Raw genomic sequence first — 13960 nt, forward strand, 5'->3', positions numbered from 1 at the left:
CGGGAAACTCCCAGGAGTACCACGGTCCTCAGAGTTTCTTGTGGGAGGAGTTTCACCACAATATCAGCCATACAGAGCCTCGTGATGATCCCTTGTGAAAAGTAAAAGATTTCTTATGGGAAAGGGAGTATCAGCTACTGATTGGGATGAAGTTCAATTCTTGGTCACGGTTTCTCTGATGCCTGAGACAGTTCTGCACAGATTTATAAAAACCTACCAATATCTTGTCTCAGACACTCTTGATAAATCTGGCCCACTGTTTCTTTTTCCTAGTTCCAATCCATGTGCAATGTTACAAACAGAAAATACCAGCAAAAGAGGGAAGTATGAGTGAGAGGAGAAGCAGCTGATCGCTGCTGGCACCCTCAGTGAGAAATACACGTTGCTGCCACTGCTAATTACATTCCACACGGAGGAGTGGAGGAGAACAAGGGGGGGTGGAGGAGGACATTGGGGGGCAAGGGAAACAATAGAGGACACAGAGGAGGACACAAAGGGGGACAGGAGGTGGACACAAAGGGGGACAGGAGGCGGACACAAGGGGGACAGGAGGCGGACACAAGGGGGACAGGAGGAGGACACAAGGGAGAACACAAGGGGGGGGAAGGAAGAGGACACAAAGGGAGACAGGAGGAGGACACAAGGGAGGCAGGAGGACAAAAGGGGACAGGAGGGAGACACAAAGGGGGACAGGAAGAGGACACAAAGGGAGATAGGAGGAGGACACAAAGGGGGACAGGAGGTGGACACAAAGGAGACAGGAAGAGGACACAAGGGGTTCAGGAGGGGGGCACAAATGGGGGCAGGAGGAGGACACAATAATTGGGGGAAGAACAAGACATTACAAGACACCCCTGGATCATGGACACACCAGGTTTAGTATATTTTTTTTACATTTTTCTCCTCTGAACCTAGGTGCGTGTTATAGTCTGAAAAATGTGGTAAACCACCCCCAAATCAACCTCATTCCTAACATAAAAGTAACTATAACCCCTCAATGTCCTAACAATTCCCCTGTTAAACTCCCTCAGTTTTACTCCCAGACTTAAAAAAGCTATTAAACCCTATTTGTCCTAACAGTCTCCACTTCCCTTAACCAACCCCATCCCCCCCCCCCACACCCCAACTCCAAAAATAAAGGGCCATAATTCTCCCTCTGGTATGGAAGTACAGCACCACAATGGTTGTAGAAAGGAAAAGTAATCTCAATAAAGGCTGCTACGGATCGTAAGCCTCGTACACATGCCCGGCACAGATCGGGATCTGGTCCCTTGATCAACATTGCAGGACTGGGGCTGTACAGATGAGTCACTAACCTGCAGGCTACAGAAGTGTTCTGTTGCTATGCGGGGGGGGGGGGGGGGGGTGGCGGGGGTGGCAAAGGGCCGCCAGAGCGGCACATGTGTAGCATCACCCAGGAGTCAGAATAAGTGGTTAGATCAATGTTCTTGGCTGGTGGTCCACAAGGCTGATCAATGGCCGGCAGCAGCCTGAAAGGATGGGGGGAGGGAGAGTTGGGGCTGCTGTAAACATGCTCGATTCTTTGCCAAGGTGGTCATAATTGGTCACCTTGACCGAGTTTAATTTAGTGTATGTACACAGCTTAACTATCAGTGTGACTGTGTTGGGCACAACATTGCATTAAAAGGAGCATGTCTGCTGGAAAAACTCAGCACAATCTGTTCCAATGGACCACAATACAAAATGTTTTCACTGCTGGTGAGTGATTACATTGGCACAACTATTTTAGTAGTCTTTTAGCAATATTGGTATAAACCTGAGACGAGGGGACAAGATGACTTTCTTACTTACATGGGGCTTCTTCTAGCCTCCAGTAGTCTGTCCTTGATTTCTTCTTGGTCCCCTTCATTTTGCTGATGAATAACTGACTGAGTAGCAGGCTATTGTGCATGCACTGTCCCAGCTGTGCTGAACACAAGCTGGTAAAAGTCTATATGAACTGCACATGCACAAAATGCTCCCGGCCACGAAAGCAAGATCAAGGAGGGGCATGGCCTGGACAGCCCATACATGGTAGCCCGCGACTCAGCCAGTCGCTGACTTTAATTTAGCTGACAGCAGTGCAACAGAAGGGACCTGGAAATCCGAGCAAGGCTGAACATAAACATTTATCCCAAGCTTGATTCTCAAAACTCACTGAAGGCCTATAGCAATTTTATTTATGAAGCAGCAATTGCTCACAGGAAGTGTCGAGTGAGGAAAGTTTTCCAAAATTGGGGTAACAAATAAAATCCCAAAGGAATTCCAACTCTTTTCCACTCTATCCAAAACTCAAATAAAAGTTTGGCTAAAGTTGTATCTTTTGTAATATCACTCCAATATTCCAATGTGAATGGCTGCCAGAATATCTTTAAAACGGTGCAATAAACGGCACTACAGATCTACGAAGACTAATCTGTTATCTGAATCAGTTCTGGTCACCTTTTCATCTCTACATTTCTCTGCCTGTGGCCAGGACACAAATCTCAACATGTGAGATTTATGTTATCATTACCAAGACTTTACAGCCCAGCCAGGGGCGTAGCAATAGAGGGTGCAGAGGTAGCGACCGCATCGGGGCCCTTGGGCCAGAGGGGCCCCAAAGGACCCTCCTTCAACTACAGTATTAGCTCTCTATTGGTCCTGTGCTCATAATAATCTATCTATAGATACTTTGAATAGTGGTAATTATTAACAAACTGTTCCCCATTCCCTTCCTGCACCTCTGACACTGTAGTTGCCATTGGCAGGTTTTGGTGCGCCGTATCAATTGCTATGTATAAAGTGCTAGGGGGGCCCCATTGTAAAACTTGCATCGGGGCCCAGAGCTCCTCAGCTACGCCACTGAGCCCAGCTATGTCCTTCTTCCCCTACTGCAGCTCATAAAACATTCAATTATGAAAATAACAGAAGATTTTCTTTTTACGCATGCAGGATATGAAATTCCAGATGTTGATGCCTTGTGAAGTCACTTCAGATTCATGTTAGTATTGTGCTGAAAAACAATTCATACCTTGTGAAGTGACATTATGGCATCCCGAATCCCGATGTCTTGTTCTGGCCTTTCCAGTGGCGTAGCAATAGGGGGTGCCGAGGTAGCAACCACATCGGAGCCTTTGGACCAGAGGGGCCCACTAGGGGACTTTGCATTGGTGGGAGCTTTACATTGGTGTTATGCTGGTAATGAACACCTCGATATGTGCATTGCATAGTGGTAATCCTTAACAAACTCGCTCTGCTTTCGGTTAGACAGCAGGGCTCCATGAGCCGGTCAGGAGACGATTTCATTGGCTCCTGACCCTGTGATCACTGTGATTGGCTCACAGTGATCACAGAGTCAGGAGTCAATTAAATCTTATGGTGAGCCCCGTTTCCTGACCGAAAAGTCTCTGGGCGTTAAGTGACCAGAGACTACTAGTCCGGAAGCTGTTAAAGTGGACCTCTATGTATTTTTCTGCGTAATTATTTATCCAGATCATGGTATATCCAAAGAAAAATAAGTTAGGCACCTTTTCTGTTCTAGAATACCCGTAGTTTTAGATTAGGAAACACAAGGGGTGGAGTGGCCTTGCTGAAAAGGGGACAGGTGTGCCAATGCCTATACAGACCCCCGCACTCTGGGATCAACCATAGGATAGATGAAGAGGAGGCAGGCACCACCAATCATAAGCTCTTTAAGTTTATTGGCATGCTTTGAAAGCTTGACGACTAGCCTTCACAGCATGATGACATCTTGCCAATAAACATAAAGAGCTTTTAATTGGTGTTGCCTGCCTACTCTTTATCTATCCAATAGTTTTAGACAGGGCCGTGCCGAGGCAGAGGCGAGAGAGGCTCCAGCCTCAGGGCACAGTGTAGGAGGGGGCACACAACTCAAGCTATCATTCCTCTATTGTGTTTGAAGCAGAGAGAAATAAGAAAAGGGGATACATGGCAGTGACTGCAAGCCAGATAACTAGAGATTAAGGTGTTGGGGGGCCTGGGGGGCCTCTTAGTCTAATAGCAATCAGTGTGTGACGGCTGGGGTGGGAGGGATGGAGGGGCGCACTTTGGTGTCTCAGCCTTGGGTGCTGGAAGACCTTGTCCCGCCTCTGGTTTTAGATTGTGCGGTTTGAGAGCGCTACCCAAACCAATGTCCTCACAACTCAGAGTTCTCTTTAAAAAGTCTTCCTCCTTCTTGTTGTCAGAAAAAGATTAAGAAAAAATGGACCCTAGACAAGATAACACTTTGTGCCCACCACTGATAGGCACCTGGCTTTTTAAAATAAGATTTGGTGGGGGCTAGCATCCACCAGGCCCCTAGACTCTCTCAAGACCCTAGGTAGCTGCCTAGAATTGCCTTGTGGATGATCCGGATCCACTTGTTGTTGTTCCAATCCTTGCAGAGGCCTCAAGGATATATGCAGAATAAAACATGAAAAAGGAAAAAAAACAAGTCATCATGTAGTCTTTGATACACCAATTATTTCTGCGGATAACAAAAGTTTGCTTTCTTAAAACAGAAAGAATTTGCGATAATTCAGGTTGAAGTGAGCTCCGAGATGTTTCCCAGTGCATCACTGCTGAATATATGCAAATCAACCAGTGTTGTCCTTAGAAGCTAAACACACCTCCAGAACCGCTGGAATGCAATGATGTGACAGCTTGTTAATTTGTACAGAGTCATAATAATCCAACATGCATACAGACTGTTTCAGGTTGTTTGATCCTCATCAGTGCATGGCATGGATTAATTTGGCTCTATGGAGTAGGACTTGTAACAGACTAACCAACAGGCTCATGGTGAACCAGAACTCATTGGTGTGTGTGAGGGGCTACAATGGTCCTAAAAGCCCCCTTACTAAAATACTAAAGATAACAAAAGTTTGCTTTCTTAAAACAGAAAGAATTTGCAATAATTCAGGTTGGAGTGAGCTTGAGATGTCTCCCAGTGCATCACTGCTGAATATATGCAAATTAACCATTGTTGCCCTTAGAAGCTAACCACACCTCCAGAACCGCTGGAATGCAATGATGTGTCAGCTTGTCAATTATTTCTGCCAACAAGGTATTAAAGAGACTCTGAAGCCTCCAAAAACATAATTTTACATAACATAATTACTTTAACATAATTGCCCCTCCTAAAACACCGCATCCCTGCGGCTGAAAACTCAATTAATCACCCCTAACAACCCCAGGCAAAATCCACTGACTTTCTTGATCAAACACTGTGAGATATATATGGGTGGGTATGGTCCAAATCAAACAAAAACTGCTCAGACTATTTTTAAGAAAATATCTACAAAAAACTTTTATTAATCACTGTATCAAGACAAAACAATTTAAAAATGTGAGCCTCCCAAGCCTCCCCAAAGAAGCACCCACCCCACCCGACAAGCCCCTCTCCTACAGCCTTCAATCACCCTCATCCAATAGCTAGCCCCTACTTGACCTGTAATCAAAAAATGAAGTGAAGCATGTGCACCTGCCCCACTACAAAAGTTCAAACACCGGTGTACCCGTCTGAGCTCAGACTCCTAATGTCCGGTCATTGGATAATCTCAATGGTGGGTTGGTTCATATGTTCCCAGTGTATAAGCCACAGATAGGGACATTAAGCCAGCAGATGTGTAAGCCAGGATCGTCTTATCCAATAGAGAATGGTAAGGCAAGGAAATCCAACAAGAGTAGTGAGCCACAGTAGCATAGGCCTCTGGTTCAAGCAGCAAAGATAGGCATCCATGCGTACAAATTCCCCCTCATAGGGTAATGCATGTGATTCTCATTGCCTCAGCACAGTTCAATCAGGTTAATGCAGCATAAGCGCCACAGCAAGCAGGCTGCCAGCACAGTTCAACCAGTTTAGCAGCAGCACAAAAAGAAGAGAGCAAGCAAGCCTTAAGCAACATGGATTGTTCTTACATATGTTGTAGTTCCTCTCTGGGATCAACCAGAAGTTGCCCGCTGGATGGCCTCAATACTCTGTGGCTGGATAGTCGTTGCAGGCTGGTCTTCGACTGGGGCTGGTGGATGCTGGATGAGGCTGCCGGGTGAGCTAGATGCCCAGGTGTTCGGCCAGTGGCCAGGCAAATCACAGGTGCGTGGTGCGGGGAGGACGGGACACAGCACATGCGTCCTCGACCGGTTTCGCCGGACTTCCGGCTTCCTCTGGAGGTATGACACTTCCTGTGTCGCCTCCTATTTATTCCCCCCGAGGTCCGGCAAGAACAGAGAGGCCAAGCCACGCCCACCCACACCAGCGGCCAATGCCGGGCGGGAGGGCGGAGCCGGCCGACACCACGGGCAGGCACAAATCATCTACCCGAAGCGTCAGCACGGCACCGCCCACCCGCCCGAACACCCGCTGGGCGACGGGGCGGGGCAGGCAGACACCACGTGAAAGTCGCTAAGCAACCAACACGGCGCGTCCGCCAAGCCCCGCCCCCACGCCCATACATGCCGCCGGAGGGGGCGGGCGAGGACGAGCGCAACACCAGCCCACGCCAGACCAGGAAGGGAAACAGCACAGGGGCAGCATCAGGTAAACAAATCTCAGATCCTCCCTAAATGCAACATATAGAACATTAAGTCCCAGATTTTGAAATAACACAGAAGCTAATCCCATTACATAGTGACAATGGAAAGCATCCTGTCTATATTTATTCAAATACCCAGGAACTCAACATAAATCGCGGCTCATATCAACATAAGTCGCGTATTTAAACATTCCTGGTATAAGGGCAAACATCAGCCCGTAATATGGCAAATACCTATACAACGATCTCACATCTAAATGTCTGGCGATGTGCGGCAGAAAAAACCCCCATCCCCGGGGTCGGCAAAGCATGCCACAGATACCAGATCAGCTATAGATCCCACAAGCCCATCAGAGTGGTAAAAACGAAGCATAACTGGTATGCTCGTTCAGACCAGGGGGCCTGGTAGCCTCCAGTTCGAAAATCCAGCGTGACTCCTTTTGCAGTAATAGGCGATCCATGTCCCCACCCCTGATGGAGGCATGGATCCGATCAAGGCCTACAAACCGCATTGCGGTAGGACTACCCGCATGCATAGTTTTAAAGTGTCTGGCTACGGGAGTGAAACTGGAAAGGCTTTTACTTTTAACATTGGTCACATGTTCAGAAATCCGTGAACACAGTTCACGTTTGGTTTTACCTATATAGAATGCACCGCAAGGGCACAAAAGAAGATACACTACCAAAGTGGTATTGCAATTAACATAATGTGCCAATTCCCAGTTTCTACCATCCGGCAGCCTGACACTTTTTCCCACCTGTATATACCTGCACATGGTGCAGCCACCACAGGTGTAAGTGCCTGTCACTTTACAATGTTTAGATCTAATAGAAGGATCCGAAAAGTGGCTACCAACCACCCTATCTCTCAGTGAAGGAGCCCGTCTAAAAGAAAATAAAGGTTTGGTAGGAATGATTTTGTTTAATCTGGAATCATTGGTCAAAATATGCCAATGTTTCTCAATTATGTGGGCAATCCTGGAGTGTTGAGCTGAATATCTGGTGCAAAAACGCACAGTTTGTCCACCACTGTCCCTCACACGGGAGCCAGTCGCGAGCAAAGAAGCTCGCGCACTGGCATCTGCTCTTCTAAAAGCTTTTTTCAGGGTGCCCTCCGGATATCCCCTTTCCCTGAATCTCCTCCTTAGGATGTTGGCCTCTTCCCTGAAAGCCGCATCTTCAGAACAGTTGCGTCTTATTCGCAAATATTGGCCAGTAGGAATACCCCTTAAAGTGTGCGAGGGGTGAAAACTGTCCGCCCTAAGGAGTGAGTTAGTTGCGGTTTCTTTTCTGTATAGGCGTGTTGCCAACTGGCCATCCCCATCTATCCGGATGGAGATATCAAGGAAGGGGACCTCCGAGGTGCTAGACTCCATAGTAAATCTCAGATTGCTGGAATTTTCATTCAACGTCCCTACAAACTTCTACAATAGGGGACCACCCCCTGTCCAAAACATGATGATGTCATCGATGTACCTGTGCCACGCCAGAATGTGGCACAGGTACATCGAGAGACCATCATTGGCAAAAAGCCACCGTTCCCACTCCCCCAGGTACAGGTTTGCATACGACGGGGCACAGGTCGTCCCCATCGCTGCCCCCTGCACCTGGAGGTAGTGGGAGCCCTCAAAAATGAAAATATTATTGGTCAACAAAAACTCCAGCAAAGTCAGTAGGAACTCACTGTGCGCAGCGCACTGTATGCCCAGCTCACTCAAAAATATGCCCACCGCCCGTATTCCGAGTTCATGCGGAATGCTTGAATAGAGGGCCTCCACGTCCAAGGTCACCAATAGCGTCCCTATGGGCAGCTGCAATCCGTCTAAGACACGCAAAAGATGAGATGTGTCCCGGATATATGAAGGTAATGCCTGCACATGCGGCTGTAAAAAACGATCAATATAAACACTGATCTTTTCAGTCAGGGAACCCCGTCCCGAGACAATTGGACGGCCAGGAGGTTTATCCAATCTCTTATGCACCTTTGGTAGCGCATAAAAAGTGGGGCATATGGGACTCACAACCTTCAAAAACTGCGCCGTATTGTCATCTATTACATTCCTGATGACTGCCTCGTCAATGATTGAAAAAAGTTTATGCTGACATATGGTGACCCTGGACGCCGGGACCCTCACATAACACTCACGTCTGCTGAGAATATCCAGACACATATTTCTGTATAGATCCACAGACAAAATGACAACGTTGCCCCCCTTATCTGAAGGTTTCACAATCCACCTCCTATTCTCTATTAATTCATTAAGTGTCTCACGTTCCTCCAATTCAAGGTTATCAACGGATGACCTGTCGCCCTTCAATTTCACCAGATCTTTTTCTACCACATCAATGAATGTTTTAAGATTTGGACTTAAGTTAAACGGGGGAAATTTCCGTGATCTATTTCTTAGTCCGACATCCTCCAGCCGGGGAAGGAAGAAGCGAGGACCCAACCCAAAGGGAACCAATTCCATGTCATCAGGGTGAACCGAACTCTCAGACGCCAGCTCCTGCAGATGCTGCAGAGCTGCCAAGTCCTCCTCCGACCAAGGCTTATCATCTTGAGTTAGCATTGACCGTTTCTGAGAGTTATCATAAAACGACTGTAGTAGAATTCTGCGACCAAAAAGGTGCAGGTCTACCACAGTTTCAAAAATATCTGCATTATGCATAGGGCAAAAACCCAAACCCTTAGACAATAATTTAAGATAAGATTGAGGAATGGTTTCACCTGTTAGATTGATGACCCGTAAGTCCCCACTCGACACAGATTGTCCCGGGGAAGGGCTCACCTCGACTATTTCCCCGACTGGGCACCGACCAAAAAATCCGACCCCGAATAAGAGGAAGATGAGGGGCCATAGACCGGGCCCCCATTGCCTCCATGGGGCCCCCGGCCAACGTCCCCCCCCACACCCCTCCCATCCGAATCTTCTGAGCATGAGGGATTCTGTTTTTTAGGTTTTCTCTCCTTCTCCTTCTGTTTACTTGTTCTAGGGGGTTCGCGTCCTGACCGTGTGTCGTGTTTTCGTAGTCCCTCCCCTACCGAGACAGAGCTATCTGAAACAGAGCTACTAGGGGCTACTGATGAGTCTGATTCCTCAGTTTCTGATAGTATGGGTTTATTCCCACGACTTTCTTGGTTGTGGATTTTGGTGCCCTAAGGAGGCAGAGCTTTGGGCTGTCGCTCTGCCTCCATGCGCGCCAATCAGTGCTGATCGCTGCCTCTCCCCGCCCCTTTCAGTGAAAGAAGATTGAGAGGGGCGGGTGAGAGGAGGTGATCCGTGCTGATGGACGCTTGTAGAGGCAGAGCTGGAGCCCAAAGCTCTGCCTCTATGTGGAAGGAGCCCTGCGATGTGCCCCAGGGAGTTTGGGGAGATTTATGGAGTTCAGCCATAGGGATGTGGCGTTTTTGGAGGGGCAATTGTGTTAAAGAGGATTTTAAAGTAAAAACATGATTTTTTTTGCAGACTTCAGAATGAGAGGATTCCTGTGATATTTTAAAATGGATCACCAGCCTTCACCAGGTGACAGCACCACTACCACTGCTACCACCAGGGTGGCACACTCACCTGGCCCACGGGCTGCCCAAATTTACTGACAGCAATAGCACCTGACACACACCAAGAACAGGACCTCTGGTCCTGGACCACTCATCTCCAATGTGCCTGAAAAGAGAAAAAAGAGACCATCATTGCACAGCATCATAGGTTGTACTCCCACAATTGCAACTAAAACACCACTACTGTGGCCACTGTAATTGCAAGTGCCTCTTGCTCGCCCTTTAAATATGCTGTCCACCCTCACAGATAGAAGTATTCGCTTAGGCCCTGCATGCAGTCACCAATAGAATATCACACTCCAGTTCCGTCTTCAGCTTTCCCCAGATATTACCAGGTACTGTAATTTTGAAAGATATTACCAGGTCTCGGCATCAGCCTCCACTGCTCTCACTGGTAGTGGCAGCCCCCTCCCCCCAGCTCAATAGACATTAGGGATGCTCACCGCGTTCCATGGAATTCATTTTTCCGCGATTCCGGACGGAATTTGGTGGTATCGTTCCGTCGCATCGGAACGGAATTGCCATAGCGCTATAACGGAAATTCCTCGGAACGATGCATAATTCCGGCGGAATGCAGATTTTTGTAAGCCAATCACAAGGAAGCCCCTAGAAGAAGTTTAAAGTGAAAACAGGATTTCTTCATGAAAATAGGAACTTCTGCACCAATCAGATGCTTACAAAAACCACCCAAACGGATTTCTGCATAAAAATCGGAATTATTTCAGCACCAATTACAGTGTTAACAAAAACCAATCAATCCTATGTTAGCAACCAGCTCCCTAGCTATCTCAGCTATCCCACCCATTTTGTATGGGTCCCATAGCCTACGCAACACCTTTTGGGGCGCCAAAACCACCGCCATAGAACCACCGCCAGGTCCCAAAGCTTACACGACCCCTACTGAGGCGCCAAAACCACCGCCATGGAACCACCGCCAGGCCCCATAGCTTACGCGACACCTCCTGGGGCACCAAAACCACCGCCATGGAACCACCACCAGGTCCCATAGCTTACGCGACACCTCCTGCGGCGCCAAAACCACCACCATGGAACCACCGCCAGGTCCCAAAGCTTACGCGACACCTCCTGCGGCGCCAAAATGACCACCATGGGACCACCACTAGGTCCCATGGCGTACGCGACACCTCCTGCGGGACCACTGCTAGGTCCCATGGCTTAAGCAACACCTCCTGCGGCGCCAAAATGACCGCCATGGGACCACCAATAGGTCCCATGGCGTAAAAGACACCTCCTGCTGCAAAAAAATAAAATTAAATTAAAAAAAAGTTTCATTTGCGATTACTTTAATTTTCCCACCGGAATGCGGAATTCCGCGGAAATCCGCAAAATTCAGCGGAAAAGTACTGGCGACGGAATTTAGCGCTGGCGGAATTCCACAATTCCGGCGGAACAGAATTTGCTCTTTCCGATCATCCCTAATAGACATCAGTAAAACTAAAAATGCACTTTTTGTATAAAATCCAGAGGATGCCTTCTATCCCTCCATGCTGGTCAGGTGCCGCCCTTAGCTCCGCCTGTTCTGGAATACATTTCATCACTTCTACAGAGTAATGATAGGCATACATGTTAGATTAACCCATTCAGGTTCCGTCGTTTTCACGTGAGAAATGTTCACTTCCCATTCATTAGCCTATAACTTTATCACTACTTATCACAATGCACTGATCTATATCTTGTTTTTTCCGCCACCAATTAGGCTTTCTTTGGGGGGTATATTTTGCTAAAAGCCACTTTACTGTAAATGCATTTTAACAGGAAGAATAAGAAAAAAATGGAAAAATTCATTATTTCTCAGTTTTCAGCCATTATAGTTTTAAAATAATACATGCCTCCATAATTAACCACTTGAGGACCTAGGGCTTTCTACCCCTTAAGGACCGGCCACTTTTTTTCCATTCAGACCACTGCAGCTTTCACGGTTTATTGCTCGCTCATACAACCTACCACCTAAATGAATTTTGGCTCCTTTTCTTGTCACTAATAAAGCTTTCTTTTGGTGCTATTTGATTGCTCCTGCGATTTTTACTTTTTATTATATTCATCAAAAAAGACATGAATTTTGGCAAAAAAGTGATTTTTTTAACTTTCTGTGCTGACATTTTTCAAATAAAGTAAAATTTCTGTATACATGCAGCGCGAAAAATGTGGACAAACATGTTTTTGATTAAAAAAAACCCCATTCAGTGTATATTTATTGGTTTGGGTAAAAGTTATAGCGTTTACAAACTATGGTGCAAAAAGTGAATTTTCCCATTTTCAAGCATCTCTGACTTTTCTGACCCCCTGTCATCTTTCATGAGGGGCTAGAATTCCAGGATAGTATAAATACCCCCCAAATGACCCCATTTTGGAAAGAAGACATCCCAAAGTATTCACTGAGAGGCATAGTGAGTTCATAGAAGATATTATTTTTTGTCACAAGTAAGCGGAAAATGACACTTTGTGAGAAAAAAAAAAAAAGTTTCCATTTCTTCTAACTTGCGACAAAAAAAAAATGAAATCTGCCACGGACTCACCATGCCCCTCTCTGAATACCTTGAAGGGTTTACTTTCCAAAATGGGGTCATTTGTGGGGTGTGTTTACTGTCCTGACATTTTGGGGGGTGCTAAATTGTAAGCACCCCTGTAAAGCCTAAAGGTGCTCATTGGACTTTGGACCCCTTAGCGCAGTTAGGCTGCAAAAAAGTACTCAGGAGAAGTAGTATAATGTGTTTTGGGGTGTATTTTTACACATACCCATGCTGGGTGGGAGAAATATCTCTGTAAATGACAATTTGTTAATTTTTTTTACACACAATTGTCCATTTACAGAGATCTTTCTCCCACTCAGCATGGGTATGTGTAACAATACACCACAAAACACATTATACTACTTCTCCTGAGTACGGCGATACCACATGTGTGGCACTTTTTTGCACCCTAACTGCGCTAAAGGGCCCAAAGTCCAATGAGTACCTTTAGGATTTCACAGGTCATTTTGAGAAATTTCGTTTCAAGACTACTCCTCACGGTTTAGGGCCCCTAAAATGCCAGGGCAGTATAGGAACCCCACAAATGACCCCATTTTAGAAAGAAGACACCCCAAGGTATTCCGTTCGGAGTATGGTGAGTTCATAGAAGATTTTATTTTTTGTCAAAAGTTAGCGGAAAATGACACTTTGTGAAAAAGCACAATTAAAATCAATTTCCGCTAACTTGTGACAAAAAATAAAATCTTCTATGAACTCGCCATACTACTAACGGAATACCTTGGGGTGTCTTCTTTCTAAAATGGGGTCATTTGTGGGGTGCCTATACTGCCCTGGCATTTTAGGGGCCCTAAACCGTGAGGAGTAGTCTTGAAACGAAATTTCTCAAAATGACCTGTGAAATCCTAAAGGTACTCATTGGACTTTGGGCCCTTTAGCGCAGTTAGGGTGCAAAAAAGTGCCACACATGTGGTATCGCCATACTCGGGAGAAGTAGTACAATGTGTTTTGGGGTGTATTTTTACACATACCCATGCTGGGTGGGAGAAATACCTCTGTAAATGGACAATTGTGTGTAAAAAAATCAAAAGATTGTCATTTACAGAGGTATTTCTCCCACCCAGCATGGGTATGTGTAAAAATACACCCCAAAACACATTATACTACTTCTCCCGAGTACGGCGATACCACATGTGTGGCACTTTTTTGCACCCTAACTGCACTAAGGGGCCCAAAGTCCAATGAGTACCTTTAGGATTTCACAGGTCATTTTTGTTTCAAGACTACTCCTCGCGGTTTAGGGCCCCTAAAATGCCAGGGCAGTATAGGAACCCCACTAATGACCCCATTTTAGAAAGAAGACACCCCAAGGTATTCCGTTAGGAGTATGGTGAGTT

At 46.5% G+C, this 13960-nt stretch overlaps 1 protein-coding gene across 6 annotated transcripts in view; it reads left to right on the top strand.

Annotated features, from left to right (window-relative positions):
* Window positions 1-13960, top strand: part of C1QTNF7 (C1q and TNF related 7) — a 147155-nt gene that overhangs the window by 107210 nt on the left and 25985 nt on the right. For 2 of the 6 annotated variants that reach the window (XM_068267575.1, XM_068267584.1), the window contains exon 3: window positions 2935-2983. The exons of the other annotated variants lie outside the window; for them this stretch is intronic. In XM_068267575.1, the coding sequence (XP_068123676.1) occupies window positions 2935-2983 (49 nt within the window). The remainder of the gene's footprint in view (window positions 1-2934; window positions 2984-13960) is intronic. 6 annotated transcript variants of the gene reach the window in all.

This window comes from Hyperolius riggenbachi, chromosome 1 (assembly GCF_040937935.1).
Source record: "Hyperolius riggenbachi isolate aHypRig1 chromosome 1, aHypRig1.pri, whole genome shotgun sequence".
Taxonomy (NCBI): domain Eukaryota; kingdom Metazoa; phylum Chordata; class Amphibia; order Anura; family Hyperoliidae; genus Hyperolius; species Hyperolius riggenbachi.